The sequence below is a fragment of the Sardina pilchardus genome, chromosome 19 (genome assembly GCF_963854185.1).
Source record: "Sardina pilchardus chromosome 19, fSarPil1.1, whole genome shotgun sequence".
Taxonomy (NCBI): domain Eukaryota; kingdom Metazoa; phylum Chordata; class Actinopteri; order Clupeiformes; family Clupeidae; genus Sardina; species Sardina pilchardus.
Window position 1 is genome coordinate 7,882,156 of NC_085012.1, and position 13,225 is coordinate 7,895,380.

Here is a 13,225-nt window from a genome sequence, read left to right on the forward strand (position 1 = left end):
GGGCATAACTAATGGAAAGAAAAGGCCCATGAAGATCAATAAAGCAAAACAAGCATGTATTCAACAGCTATGTGCCATTTACAACTGAGTCTATACAAGCCATCTGTACTACATCTGTAATGGCTACCATCAGTTGACCCTGAAAATCACCCATCCTCTGTGCTTTTTTTCTGGTGTGAGATGGAAAGGTTAGGTCCAATTTACACATTCATTCCCATTCTCCACCACCATCTTACCCGTTCCAAAACTGCTCCAGTCCCTCCAGGTTTCAGGGTCATCTGAAATGGTGACACACCAGGGCATGCAACACAAGACAGTCTCTCCTCATGGTTGCACTTCTGAATAGGTAGCGTCAGGTGCCGAGCGAGTTGAAGGTTGTCGTATGTAATGTTGGCACATTTACCTTCCTCTGAAATCATTCTCTGTTGGCCAGGAAGAGATTCTAATTCTGATTCCTCTTTGGGAGGATCGTCAGTTACGAAATCAAACCCCTTCAGATGATCAGAACTCTGCGATGCGCCTGGTCTTCAACCAACCCAAAAGGGCATGTTACAACAGTCACTTTGGACAAAGGCGCCAGCCAAGCCATAACCATAACCATAACATCATTGCTCACTGAGCTACACTGGCTAGTTATAGCCACCCACATTAAATTCAAATCACTAACACTTGCCTTCAAAGTAGTCTCTGGTTCTGCACCCACTAATTAGATGTTACCTCTCCTCAGGCAATCGGCGTCTGGCTCTACCACCACACCATAAGATAAAATCAAGACACCTGTGATTTCATACACCAAATGTGATACAAATCTGATGAACCTTCATAGGAATGCTAGCCATTTTGTCTGTTGTATTTGTGTGGCGAGATATGTAAATCATATATCTATTTCAGCACATATCAACATATCAAAAATAATTCCTCGCAATTTAAAATCATGTATACCAGTTTTGACAAGAATGGGATAAATTGCGTGGACAAGTTTCAACACTGACCTGGCTATTCCGACACTGACTATGAGAGAATTTTGTTCCGACCTGATTCTACCAAAGGTACCCCCAGGATCCTCCAAATTAAATCAAAGACCCTTTAAAGGACAACTTGGCAACTATTTCAACTTAATAAACCCGTTTAGAAATCATTTGGATGATTAAATGATCTGTTCCAGTGAAAATGGTGACTTTCCCCACTCCCCCTAGCGTCCCCAGGCTGAAAACCAACCTGGCAACATTGGGACTCACCATCCCCGTAAGAGAAGTGAGAAACAGGAAACTCGTTTTAAATCGTGTTTCTCACCTTGTAACATTCACATTGTTCAGCTGATCTTATGCCAATCATTTCCCTAGCTTGTAAACAAATCCATCTGCTTTATCGTTACTCATTTCCACAGTTAATAAGAAATAGCATGCACACTTTCTCCAGCACAGGGGGAAATACAGCTACATTCTACCAAGGGGGGGCTTTGAGACCTCTTTAATACCACTTTGAATGAAATTTAGAAAAATGAATATCATATGAATTAGAAATAAAGGCTACACTTCACATAATATATAATTTGGGGATGTGCAATCTACATGTGTTTTTTTTTTTATTTGGACATGCTTCAGGCTTTAAAACAAAGAAAATTTCTTAGTGTGAATTATCAGTCACAGTAGTGGACATAGTCCAATAGAAAGTAAAATAAGCATGAGAGTGGGTTTTTCCCATCACTATGTGAAAAATGTAATGACATAACTTCAAGCACAACTTCTAAACTGAAATTAGAAGAGCAGATGAACGCAGCCACCGGATGACACTCTTGTCCGAGCATGAGCATCATCATCCTATATATAATTTCAGTGTATCACCTCACTGTTCACCATGTGCTGTGTGTGTTCACTAATTCGGTTAAATTGGGTGAAATGCAGAGACTGAATATCCCTCACGGGATCGAAAAAGTATATATATTATATATACTTATACAATAATGTCCGAATGACTGAAAAAATGAGTCATTGCTTACGTTGCTTAAAGTTGCTTAGGTCTTATGTCTTTACCACTGTGCTCTATGTGTTTTTCGCTACGTTTTGTTTTTGTCAGTGGTGTTCATCATTGGCCAGGTGTACGATATGAATAACGTGCGTTGTGCTTTGCGCCAAGTTGCACAAGGTGCACATAGGGCCATCTTACAGTAAAACATTTATTCTGTACAAAAAGTTTCTACACTGATTGCCAATACATTTGCAAGAAATTTAATACGGGGAAACTTTTGATCATTAAAAGTACAAGAAGCACAGTTTAAACCAGTGTCTCAGAAAACCAATATAACTTAAATGTTAAAAAATACTATTAAAGCTCTTCAGTAACAGAACAGAAACCCACAGTGTAACCAATGAAAAGGATTACAAATAATTCAACATTGTTTATATCAACAATATGTGGTTTACAGTAAATGTAATAAACTGAGAACAGCATTAACCCATATGTCAATAATATATATTTCTGCAAACTTGCATAAAATGTATATACTCCTATTGACTAAGAAGCTTAATAAAATACATCCCCTAGTTATGGCCCATACTGACCTACATACTATACTAATCAAAAGAACCACTGTACATGACAGAATATCTATTTTCAAGTGTTTTCAATCACATTTTTTCCTTATTTGTAATTCACGGAATATGTAAACATATCTGTGGTAACTGTAAGCTAGGATACAAAGAGTTATGAATGTAAAGATCAATGTGACATAAGGGATGAGATATTCATACTTCCTGTGAAGACATACACAAAAACAAATACAGGGAAAGGGTTGTTACATTTCAATTGGATCAGTCTGAAAATGTATTTTCATGTGTCGTCATGACAATGTTTGAATCATGACTCTTACGTTTTAGCGATTCCATAGGTTTGAACAGCAAAGATGGCAGTCAGATCGCAGAAGCTGAGTAATCATGAAAGACAAACGGTAATTTATTTAACTCAGTGAAGTTACAAAATGCAATTCCACTACAGTACAATAACAAAAATCAACTGGTCTTTGCAAATATGAATTTGCTCCCACCTAGTCAATGTCAATATAAACCCAAAGTCACCAGATGATATCAGAGACGTATGTGTTTGTAAATTATGCTCTATGATCACATCAGTTACTAGGCCTCCAGGATTGACATAGCTATAAAATACAAAAATAGATGAGAATAGATGAGGTCGGTTATCACCTGTAATTTGGGTCCACAATCCTGGCTTTAAAGACATACACAGCACTGTCTTCCTGAGAGAAGGTTATGTGGTTGCTAGAGCTTTGGTTTAAGATATCGTATGGCTGTGTAAAATTTCCTGCAAGGCCCTGCTCCAACATAAAACAGGTCTGGTAGTCCTGTAGGGAGATAGACAGGTTATGTGTACACAATTAACTTAAAGGGATATTCCGCCATTTTTGGAAATACGCTCATTTTCCACCTCCCCTCGAGCAAAACAATCGATATTTACCTTGTTCCCGTTCATCCAGCCATTCTGTGAGTCTGGCGATACAACTTTTAGCTTCAGCCTAGCATAGATCACTGAATCGGATTAGACCATTAGCTTCTCGCCTGCTAGCTTCATGTTTAAAAGTGACTAAGATTTCTGATAATTTTCCCATTTAAAACGCGTCTCCTCTCAAGTTAGAAAGTGCAATAAGACCAACTGAAAATGAAACCTGGCGTTTTTCTAGGCTGATTTGACATGGAACTACACTCTCATCTGGCGTAATAATCAAGGCAACTTGCAAACGTACCATAGGCGCAGTGATATCGTACGCAGCATCTGCAAATAGTCCCCATAGACATCAAGCAGTAGTAGTGCCAGTAGCTGCAAGTTGCCTTGATTATTACGCCAGATGAGAATGTAGTTCCATGTCAAATCAGCCTAGAAAAACGGCAGGGTTCATTTTCAGTTGGTCTTATTGCACTTTCTAACTTGAGAGGACACACGTTTTAAATGGGAAAATTACCAGAAATATTAGTCACTTTTAAACATGAAGCTAGCAGGTGAGAAGCTAATGGTCTAATCCGATTCAATGATCTATGCTAGGCTGAAGCTAAAAGTTGTATCGCCAGACTCACAGAATGGCTGGATGAACGGGAACAAGGTAAATATCGATTGTTTTGCTCGAGGGAAGGTGGAAAATGAGCGTATTTCCAAAAATGGCGGAATATCCCTTTAAAGCCGCACTAAAGAAGATTTGCTCTCATGGTCCACCTTCAGTTGAGAAGCTCAATAGTAGATGAACCAAGTGTGGGTTTTTGCAGCAAATTATAAACACGACTCCGATACAAGGAGAATGCACAACAGTAGACTGTAGACAGCTTCTAGAACAGCAGGTAGATAGATAGATAGATAGATATACTTTTTTGGGCTTTTTATGGCTTTAATTGGACAGGACAGTAGAGAGTATGACAGGAAGCGAGAGGGAGAGAGAACTGGGGTGGGATCCGGAAAGGACCACGGGGCGGGAATCGAACCCGGGTCGCCGGCGTGCGGTGCAGGTGCCCCAGCCAGTCGCGCCACGGCTGGGGCCAGATAGATATACTTTAATCATCCCAAAACTTCTGTTGTTTCAGCAGCCTTACAAACACATAGACAATCAAACATCACATACACATGTAAGACACAACAGACATGGTCAAGACAGAGCCAGAAGTAGTTGTCAAAGGCATAAAAGATAAAAGATAAAAGAATGACCTAGAGAAAAGCAGTTCTTTTCCATATATATATATATTTTTTTTGTGTGTGTGTTGTTGTTTGGGGGGTGTCATTGTTCCCACGAACAGCAACATCCTATGGTTATTTTAAAAGCGATAACACCTGCTCAGAGTGCAGCAGAAGTGCTGTTTGCCTTATTAAGACTTCATGTGCCATCAAAATTATTTGGTGACATTATTCTAAGGGTGTTCTCACATCTGGGCCCGGTTCCCCGAGAGCACCGTAAGTAGGTCCCTCTTATGAACGTCTTAAGATTTGCTGACTGTTTCCTGAAACCATCTTTGCTTAATAAAGTTGAAAATATTCATAGAGTGTAGAGAGTGTAGAGTTATAATAATAATAATGATAATAATAACTAGAAATTCAATTCCAAGGAATTTCCAGCGCATTGAAATGCAAAAACTACGATGTAAAATGTCATGTATACTTAAAACAGATGCAGAGATAGTTACTAAGGTGTTGCAAAGGTAGACATGGTGATTTGCTATGCCGGTTGTTAGGGTTATCATGCATCTATCATACTATCATCATGAGGGTTTTTCTCTCCAACTTTTGAAATTGTCTTAACACTGTTGCTGTAGCGCAACTGGCGCTACCACATTTGGGACAATGTGCCCTTGGGGACCCAGGTTCGACACCGACCCAGGTCTTTCCCCGATCCCACCCCATCTCCTCCCTCGTGTCCTGTCACTCTCTCCACTGTATTGTAGCTGTAGCGACTAGGCCCAAGCAGTCGCTGAGAGGCTAAGGTATGGGATGTAGCTGATTGTCTGACGCGCTTGTACAAAAATATCCGCTGAGATCCAAGACGTTTGACCGGTTTATTGAAAAGTATAGTCCAACGTAAACAGCAAAAAACAGTGGTAACAGCGATAAACGATAAGTGATAAGCGGTCAACAAAAAATACGGCCTCCCAGTAGCTCACCCTCTCACTGTGTCTAGCTACTTCCTCCCGTGCACCTGTTGATAAACTAATTAGATGTAACCGCCCCCAATTACCGTGTCATGAAAATAAACCACAAAAGACTAACAAAATACAAAACCCAAATAACCCAAATATAAACCATGAAATTATATTACTAATATTCACCAATAATCAAAATGTATATATTATAATAATAAACATAATCCTGGCTCCTACATACCAGCCCCTAATTATTAAGCTAGTACATAATAATTACTCGATAGGAGTCAGGCAATAATCAAATTAAACAGAGTAGTAGAATAGTCAAAGTACATTACAATCTTCTTGTCTTCTTCTTCTTCTTCATCCTGTAAATAAGTCAGTCTTAGGGCCAGAGGTTGCTAGCACATAGCCCTGTGATCTGTGTTCACCACAGTCACTAGTCAAGCGTCAGTCAGAAGTCTAGTCAGATGTCTAGGCCTGATCATCTGGAAGTGTTGCCCCCCCTCCAGGATCAGCCTCCTGCAGCAGACATGCTATGATGATAGTAAGTGCCAGAGCAGGCTTCTTAGTCTTGATGCGCACCTGATGCACATAGCCCCTTCGGTCTGGAAAGGTTTGAAGGACTCGTCCTACGACCCAGGAGTTACGAGGTGGTGTGCTCTTCCAGAACAGGCCGGTCATGTACTGGACCCGCTTCCATCGCCTCCGTGTGTACATGTCCCCTTCCAGGAAGACTCCTGGTGGCAAAGATGGCAATGTCTTTAAAAGCAGTAGGTGATTAGGCATCACTCTCATCCGTCGGTGAAATGAGGAATCCTTCTGAAGCCTCTTCTTCAGATGTAAGGAACGCTGCTCAATGATCACCCTGTTTGGCATACTAACGTCCTTATTCCTCAATTGCAGATTGATCTGATGACCATTGACCGGTCTTGCAGAACTCGTAACCGGCTCCATGAACCTTTGTTCCTCTCTTGCCATACCAGGCTGTTCCTCCATGCTGCACTCAGGGAAGTCTGTCTGTGGCTGCTGCCACAGTTCGTTCAAAGTCACAACTGACACTCTGTTGACCGTTACCTCTGGCTGCTCACCTCCACGGTCTTCATTTAGCGGCCCATTCACCGTCCAGCCCAACGTAGTTCTGATTGCATAGGGTCCCTCTTCAACACTATGAATCACTTGCAAGGATTCCAAGGCTTTGGAGACATTAGTCCCAATCAACAGCTCAATCCCTGCATCAATCTCAGGCAAGTGAACATGCTTCAGGTAATGCCATTTCTGAATATCACTCTGCTTCAGAATGTTTCTCTTGTAAACTGGCATGTTTGTTTGAGTGTAGGCCTTGGGCACCTCACAGAACTGTTCCCCAGTCAAGCCAGCCACTTCCAGTCCTGACACCACATGGCTGCTCACCACTTTTTCTTGGCCCATTGTCCGTAGGAGAATGTGGACCTTCTCTCCTGGAACGTTGAGTTTCTCCCTTAGAGCCTCTGACCAGAACACTGCCGTACTTCCTGGGTCCAAGAAAGCATAGGTGGTGACAATCGTATTGACTTTCTTGGACTTAACTTGAACCGGAACTATTGGTAGCTTACAGTCATGATCACCAGCCCCTGTAAGCCCACTTGACATCAGGGCACTGTCGATGGACACCTCTGATTTCCTCTCAGCTTGGTTCGGATCTTCGTCCTTCTCTTTTTGTGCAATGTGAAGAACAGTTGGATGTTTGTGGCTTTCATGTTGTGACCTCTGTGGCACAAATGCTTTAGCACGGAGGGTTTGTCCTTTCATTCCATCTGCGCGCTTTGATGCAGAAGTTCTCTCTCTCAAGATGCTCCGAGATTTGAGCACATCCAGTTTTGCCATGTTTGCTGCAATTTCCTCATCCAATTTAAGTTGTTCTTTCCTTTTGCGCAGCCGTTCCTCCTCCTCTTCCAGTTCATGCTTATCCTTTAATAATTGTTGTCTCGTTCTTAAAGCTGCCAAGTCAGCCTCTGCTTTGAGACATGCTTTCATTTTATTCACACTCATTTTTCTTTCATTTTGAAGTCTTTCAATATTGTTTGCGAGAGCCTTTGCTGTAGGCTTAGATTGCCTTTTCTCACTCTCCATTTCAGAGCTTGAAACTTGACCGTTTTGACTCATTTTCTTCTTTCCAGTTACTTCTCAAATAAATGTGCATCCAAACAATTTCAAGAAGTACAAAACTTCATACACATTAGCGAAGCAGTGGCAATTTCAAAGAGTCAACGCTGAGATTCAACATAGCATAGAGGTAGCTAGGCTTCAATGCATCCAAACATTTCCACGGATCCACAATCGCCACGCACATTAGCAGAGCAGCGGCAATTTCAAAGAAACAAAGCGGAGAATCAACGTAGCATGGAGGCAGGCTATAGTGCATCCAAACACTTCCACAGATCCACAAACGTCACGCACATTAGCAGAGCAGCGGTAATTTCAAAGAGTCAAAGCGGAGAATCAACGTAGCATGGAGATATAACAGCACCAGATCCACAGAGTCAATGCCAGCGTTCGGTATGACCAACTCAAACGGTGTTCAATCCAATAATGTCTCCAATGGGCAGACAGTTCATGCGTGCTACATTCAATATACAGCACCCTGCGCATTTAAACACCAGCAAGCCTACCTTGCTTTTGAGTGCGTCTTCCGAAGCTGTGGCCTAATGAGCGAGAGTCCGTGCAGTCTTCCTTCCTTTATCTCCGGTGATCCTTTCTCCCATTGATCCTTGAGACGTCCGCATTTGCTTTCCTAATGCCGTTTTTTGTTGACAAAATGTAGCGACTAGGCCCAAGCAGTCGCTGAGAGGCTAAGGTATGGGATGTAGCTGATTGTCTGACGCGCTTGTACAAAAATATCCGCTGAGATCCAAGACGTTTGACCGGTTTATTGAAAAGTATAGTCCAACGTAAACAGCAAAAAACAGTGGTAACAGCGATAAACGATAAGTGATAAGCGGTCAACAAAAAATACGGCCTCCCTGTAGCTCACCCTCTCACTGTGTCTAGCTACTTCCTCCCGTGCACCTGTTGATAAACTAATTAGATGTAACCGCCCCCAATTACCGTGTCATGAAAATAAACCACAAAAGACTAACAAAATACAAAACCCAAATAACCCAAATATAAACCATGAAATTATATTACTAATATTCACCAATAATCAAAATGTATATATTATAATAATAAACATAATCCTGGCTCCTACAGTAGCATTAAAGGCATACCCCCCAAAAGAAAGAAATTGTTTTACCTACCTCAGGCCCCCGCAAATCGTCTAGCGTGAACTGTGGGTAAAGCTTTATAATCTGATCCCAGGTCAGTGCCTCTCGAAGACAACCAGCCTGTAGAGCCAAACAAAACAACATCACATCAGCTACCATGTAACATACATACACACACAGCAAAAAAAAAAAAAAAAAAGTAATAATATATACTGACAAGTATACTATTGTATCCATTACAGTATAGCCATTTTCCCCAAACAATTAGACACAAAATGTCTTAACCTGGCCCATGGTGGTATTATAAGAATAGTCGTTACGACCAAATGTCTCCCAGACGATGAAGTTAGCATCGACCGTTTTGACAAATGTGTTTCCATCATACCTTTAGAGAAAAAAACAAAACAAAAAGCCATTTACGTTTGATCTCACGTCATTGTCAATACTTCATATGATTTTAGGCACATACAGTAATATGGCATCAATTTCATGTATTGAGAATCAAAACCAAGTTTACAGAATGTTATGTCTTACATTATGTTTACAGATTCATTGTCAGATTCTGAGTTTCGATTCTCAATTCATTAGACACTGAATTGACGCTATACAGTAAGTCCTAAAATTGATACTTGATTTACAGTATTAATGTCATAACTTACAGCTCCAAAACAGGTTTGAAGTTAGACTGGTAGTGCATTTTGAACACACAGCCATGATTATTCCAGTCATATTTCATAACCTATCACAGGGGGACAAACCGTAAGTAAATTATGTTATTGTTAAGTAAACTGTATTGTAATTAAGCTGTAATTAAAATCCTAAGCCTGAAATTGTTTTGGGTTGGGTATGGGGGTTTAGGGGCGTGGGCGCCGTGGGCAGTAGTCGAGTTGTTAAAAAATGGCAGGGGGGATGGTGGATTTTAAAATGCACATCTGGGAATTAGTCTTGCGGGGGGTATGATGCAATTTGTAAGATGCAATTTCTTGTATTCTAGTCCATTTATAGCGTGACCTGCTGGACATTGGCAAATCCTACATTTCTTCCAATTCATGTACATTTTATGTGTCACTAACATTTTAGATCATGTGTTACTAAAATTGATCCCAGTTCAGAGTAACATTATCACTTAAATATACTAAATATCTATCAGATCTGAAATAGTGAACCAGACATCAATTAAATAATACATTCAACAATGACTTGTTATAATTACCAATCTACCCAAGTTAAATGGAACAAACAAAAAAAGTTGAGACTTTTTGCTTTCACTCTGGAATTATAGCCTAGAACAGAAACTTTAATTGCCACACAACAATGTTGGTGGGATATTTTGTAGCTCAGTCTCAGTTTTACGTTCTACCTTTAAAAATGCAAAACAAAAGCATATTCTTTGTGCCTAGGCTATGCTGCACAGCGGAATAATAATTCTAAAGATGAACAGATGTTCAGACGTTTGTCTCTTCAGCCACCTCGTGACATTGTCTATTTGCAGAACCGCACACTACAAAACTATTCTTTCGTGTGAGTGAGGATGCATTCACTCTCAACAAGATGACCTAAAAAGTTGGACAACATTGCGTTAGCTCGCCATGAGCCGCTACGGTAGCCTATCCTTTCCAATGACATTATGGCAAGTTTGTTCAGAAACAGCTGGAGTGAACACCGAGCTCTCGCTAGCGGGCTCCTTCACTTTAGCAAACAAGGGAGACTGGGCGTTTCAGGTTTGAGTATAAATGTACTCTTTCTAATTCATCAACTTTTTGCCCTCTTAATTAAGCCGACGTCCCTTAGATCAAACTTTGCTTGTCGCTTGGTCATGATGCTGCTGAATGAAATCACCTGTCGTGCGCATAGACAGTAAAAGAAGGCTGCATATGTCGCTGATTGCCGTAACAATAGGAGGATGCCCCTCGTCCACAGTATTTTAGCCTTGATGTGTGCAAACGCTAAATGTTGAAAATGAAATAGTGGTGATATTTCCACATTCATTGAAAAAATTACAGGGGATGGGGAGGGGGATGGCCGTTTCAGAAGGGGGATGATTTTGACCATATCAATTCCAAAGGGGGATGCCATCCCCCCTCATCCCCCCTCAACTCGACTACTGGCCGTGGGTCCCACGAGCCTCCCTCCCATTGTGTATTAGCACTATTGTGCACATGCCTTTGTAAAGCAGTCCATGCTTACAATGAACTCCCTTTCTACAGTACATTTCCAGTAAAAAAAAAAACAAAAAAAAAAAACATATTATGGCTTAAAGGGATATTCCGCCATTTTTGGAAATAAGCTCATCTTCCACCTCCCCTTGAGCAAAACAATTGATATTTAACTTTTTCCCGTTCATCCAGCCATTCTGTGAGTCTGGCGATACAACTTTTAGCTCCCCTTTGCGCCCATGGTATGTTGATATCAGGCACTACTACTGCTTGTTGTCTATGGGGACTATTTTCAGATGCTGTGTGATATCACTGCGCCCATGGTACGTTTGCAACTTGCCTTGATCATTACGCCAGATGAGAGTGTAGTTCCATGTCAAATCAGCCTAGAAAAACGCCAGGTTTCATTTTCAGTTGGTCTTATTGCACTTTCTAACTTGAGAAGAGACACGTTTTAAATGGGAAAATTACCAGAAATCTTAGTCACTTTTAAACATGATGCTGCTAGCAGGCAAGATGCTACTGATCTAATCCGTCTCAATGATCTATCGTAGGCTGAAGCTAGAAGTTGTATCACCAGACTCACAGAATGGCTGGATGAACGGGAAAAAGGTAAATATCAATTGTTTTGCTCGAGGGGAAGTGGAAAATTAGCTTATTTCCAAAAATGGCGGACAGTTCATTCTAACTACAAATTAAATTCCAATTGCATTCAATTGCAGTTTCATTCCGCTATTCTGTATGGTTAGATAGATATTGCTTGCATGAGGAAAAAAAAAATCCAGAGCAGCTTCAGCCATTCCTTTGAGAACTTGTCATCATGCAAGCACGCTGCACTGGTAGAAGTGGAGAAAACATTACGGCCCACACACATTTTTAACAAATTTCACTGTTCGTATATTAGCAAGAAACAACAGGCTACTTTGGTGTGATTAGCCTATGCATAAATTGGCAATGATGGCAAGAAGAATAATATGTTATATTCAAATCTGACTAAACAGTCCTCACAGGGATGACCAAGTCTCTATTTTTTTTTGTTTTTTTTAAGTAGTTGGAATCCACTTTGTTGTAGGCTAAATACTGTAAGACTATGATTATCTGCTGCTCTCACTCACAGACACGCACACGGATTGAGCTCTACCAACTATGTTGTGCCTCCTCCTTTGATAACACCACATCAACGAGTAGCCAAACATGTATATCTTGATCGAGATTTCTTTGTTGCCATGTCACCATCAATGATTATCTGGCGAGTGACAGAGACACTGTATGCCAGGGCTCTTCAATTAGCGGCCCGCGGGCCGGATCCGGCCCCCGAGATACTTTGTAGTGGCCCTTGAAGTGTTGGCTGATGTTATATATGAGCAAATCTTTATGATCGGTAGAGACGTAAATAGCTGGTGGAAAACACGCTAATGGAGGTGCAGTGATAGGCTACACTGCGAGTAGCGCCTAGAAATAATGTTCTGTGTGGTGCGTTGCCGCTGTAGGCTACTTTGTTACAGGATATTATACAAAGAGGTGCCTTGCTTCGTTTTTACGCAGCGTCACCAACATGTTGACGTGCGCCAAATCCAAGCTTTTTTCCTCAAAGCATGAAGCATTTTCGGTGCATGAAATCTCACCGGTAGTGTGCCTCTCCAGTCAAGCAGATCCTCGCGAAAACATTCGCCACTCGTAATGTAGCTATTGGAGCAAATAGGAGTCGGTTTAAAAGTTTAACTTTGGTGGCATCAGTTCTGTTGCATGCTCTCACTCGCTCTGAAGTCCTGCAGCCACTGCACCTCAGCCAATTGCACGTAACGTTTTGACCGAGTTGAACATAAGTTCCATCTTAGCTTAGTTTCAACGTAAATTGCCACTACGTTGGAGTATTATAAGCTACTAACATTTTAACGGGTTGCACCATGGAAATAGTTTCAGTGTGAAACTAATACACATCCATCGCCTTGATGTCAAGTCCACTGTAAGTAACATTGATCTGTGAACACGTTCATCCAATTGAAATGGTGGGAACGTTAAATGTATGTTGAGAAGAGTTACATATGCGACCGATTACGCACATTTAATTCATTTAAACACTGTTTGAAACCTGTTTGTGCCCATTGGAAATTGTATGGACCTAGCAGTTACTGCGCAAAGCTCAGATTCCATTGCTGTTAATGTTATCACAGATTTCATATTAGCCATAGCA

The 13,225-nt window shown here is 41.0% G+C and overlaps 1 protein-coding gene across 1 annotated transcript in view; it reads right to left on the reverse strand.

Annotated features, from left to right (window-relative positions):
- Positions 1–2,216: 2,216 nt before the first annotated feature.
- LOC134066033 (cation channel sperm-associated auxiliary subunit epsilon-like) overlaps positions 2,217–13,225 on the reverse strand; it is a 50,635-nt gene continuing 39,626 nt past the window's right edge. The window contains exons 17-22 of the mRNA XM_062521200.1: positions 9,535–9,614; positions 9,161–9,260; positions 8,909–8,995; positions 3,201–3,358; positions 2,870–2,923; positions 2,217–2,753 (exon numbers count right to left, since the gene is read on the reverse strand). Coding sequence (XP_062377184.1) covers positions 2,624–2,753; positions 2,870–2,923; positions 3,201–3,358; positions 8,909–8,995; positions 9,161–9,260; positions 9,535–9,614 — 609 coding nt within the window. The 3' untranslated portion in view covers positions 2,217–2,623. The remainder of the gene's footprint in view (positions 2,754–2,869; positions 2,924–3,200; positions 3,359–8,908; positions 8,996–9,160; positions 9,261–9,534; positions 9,615–13,225) is intronic.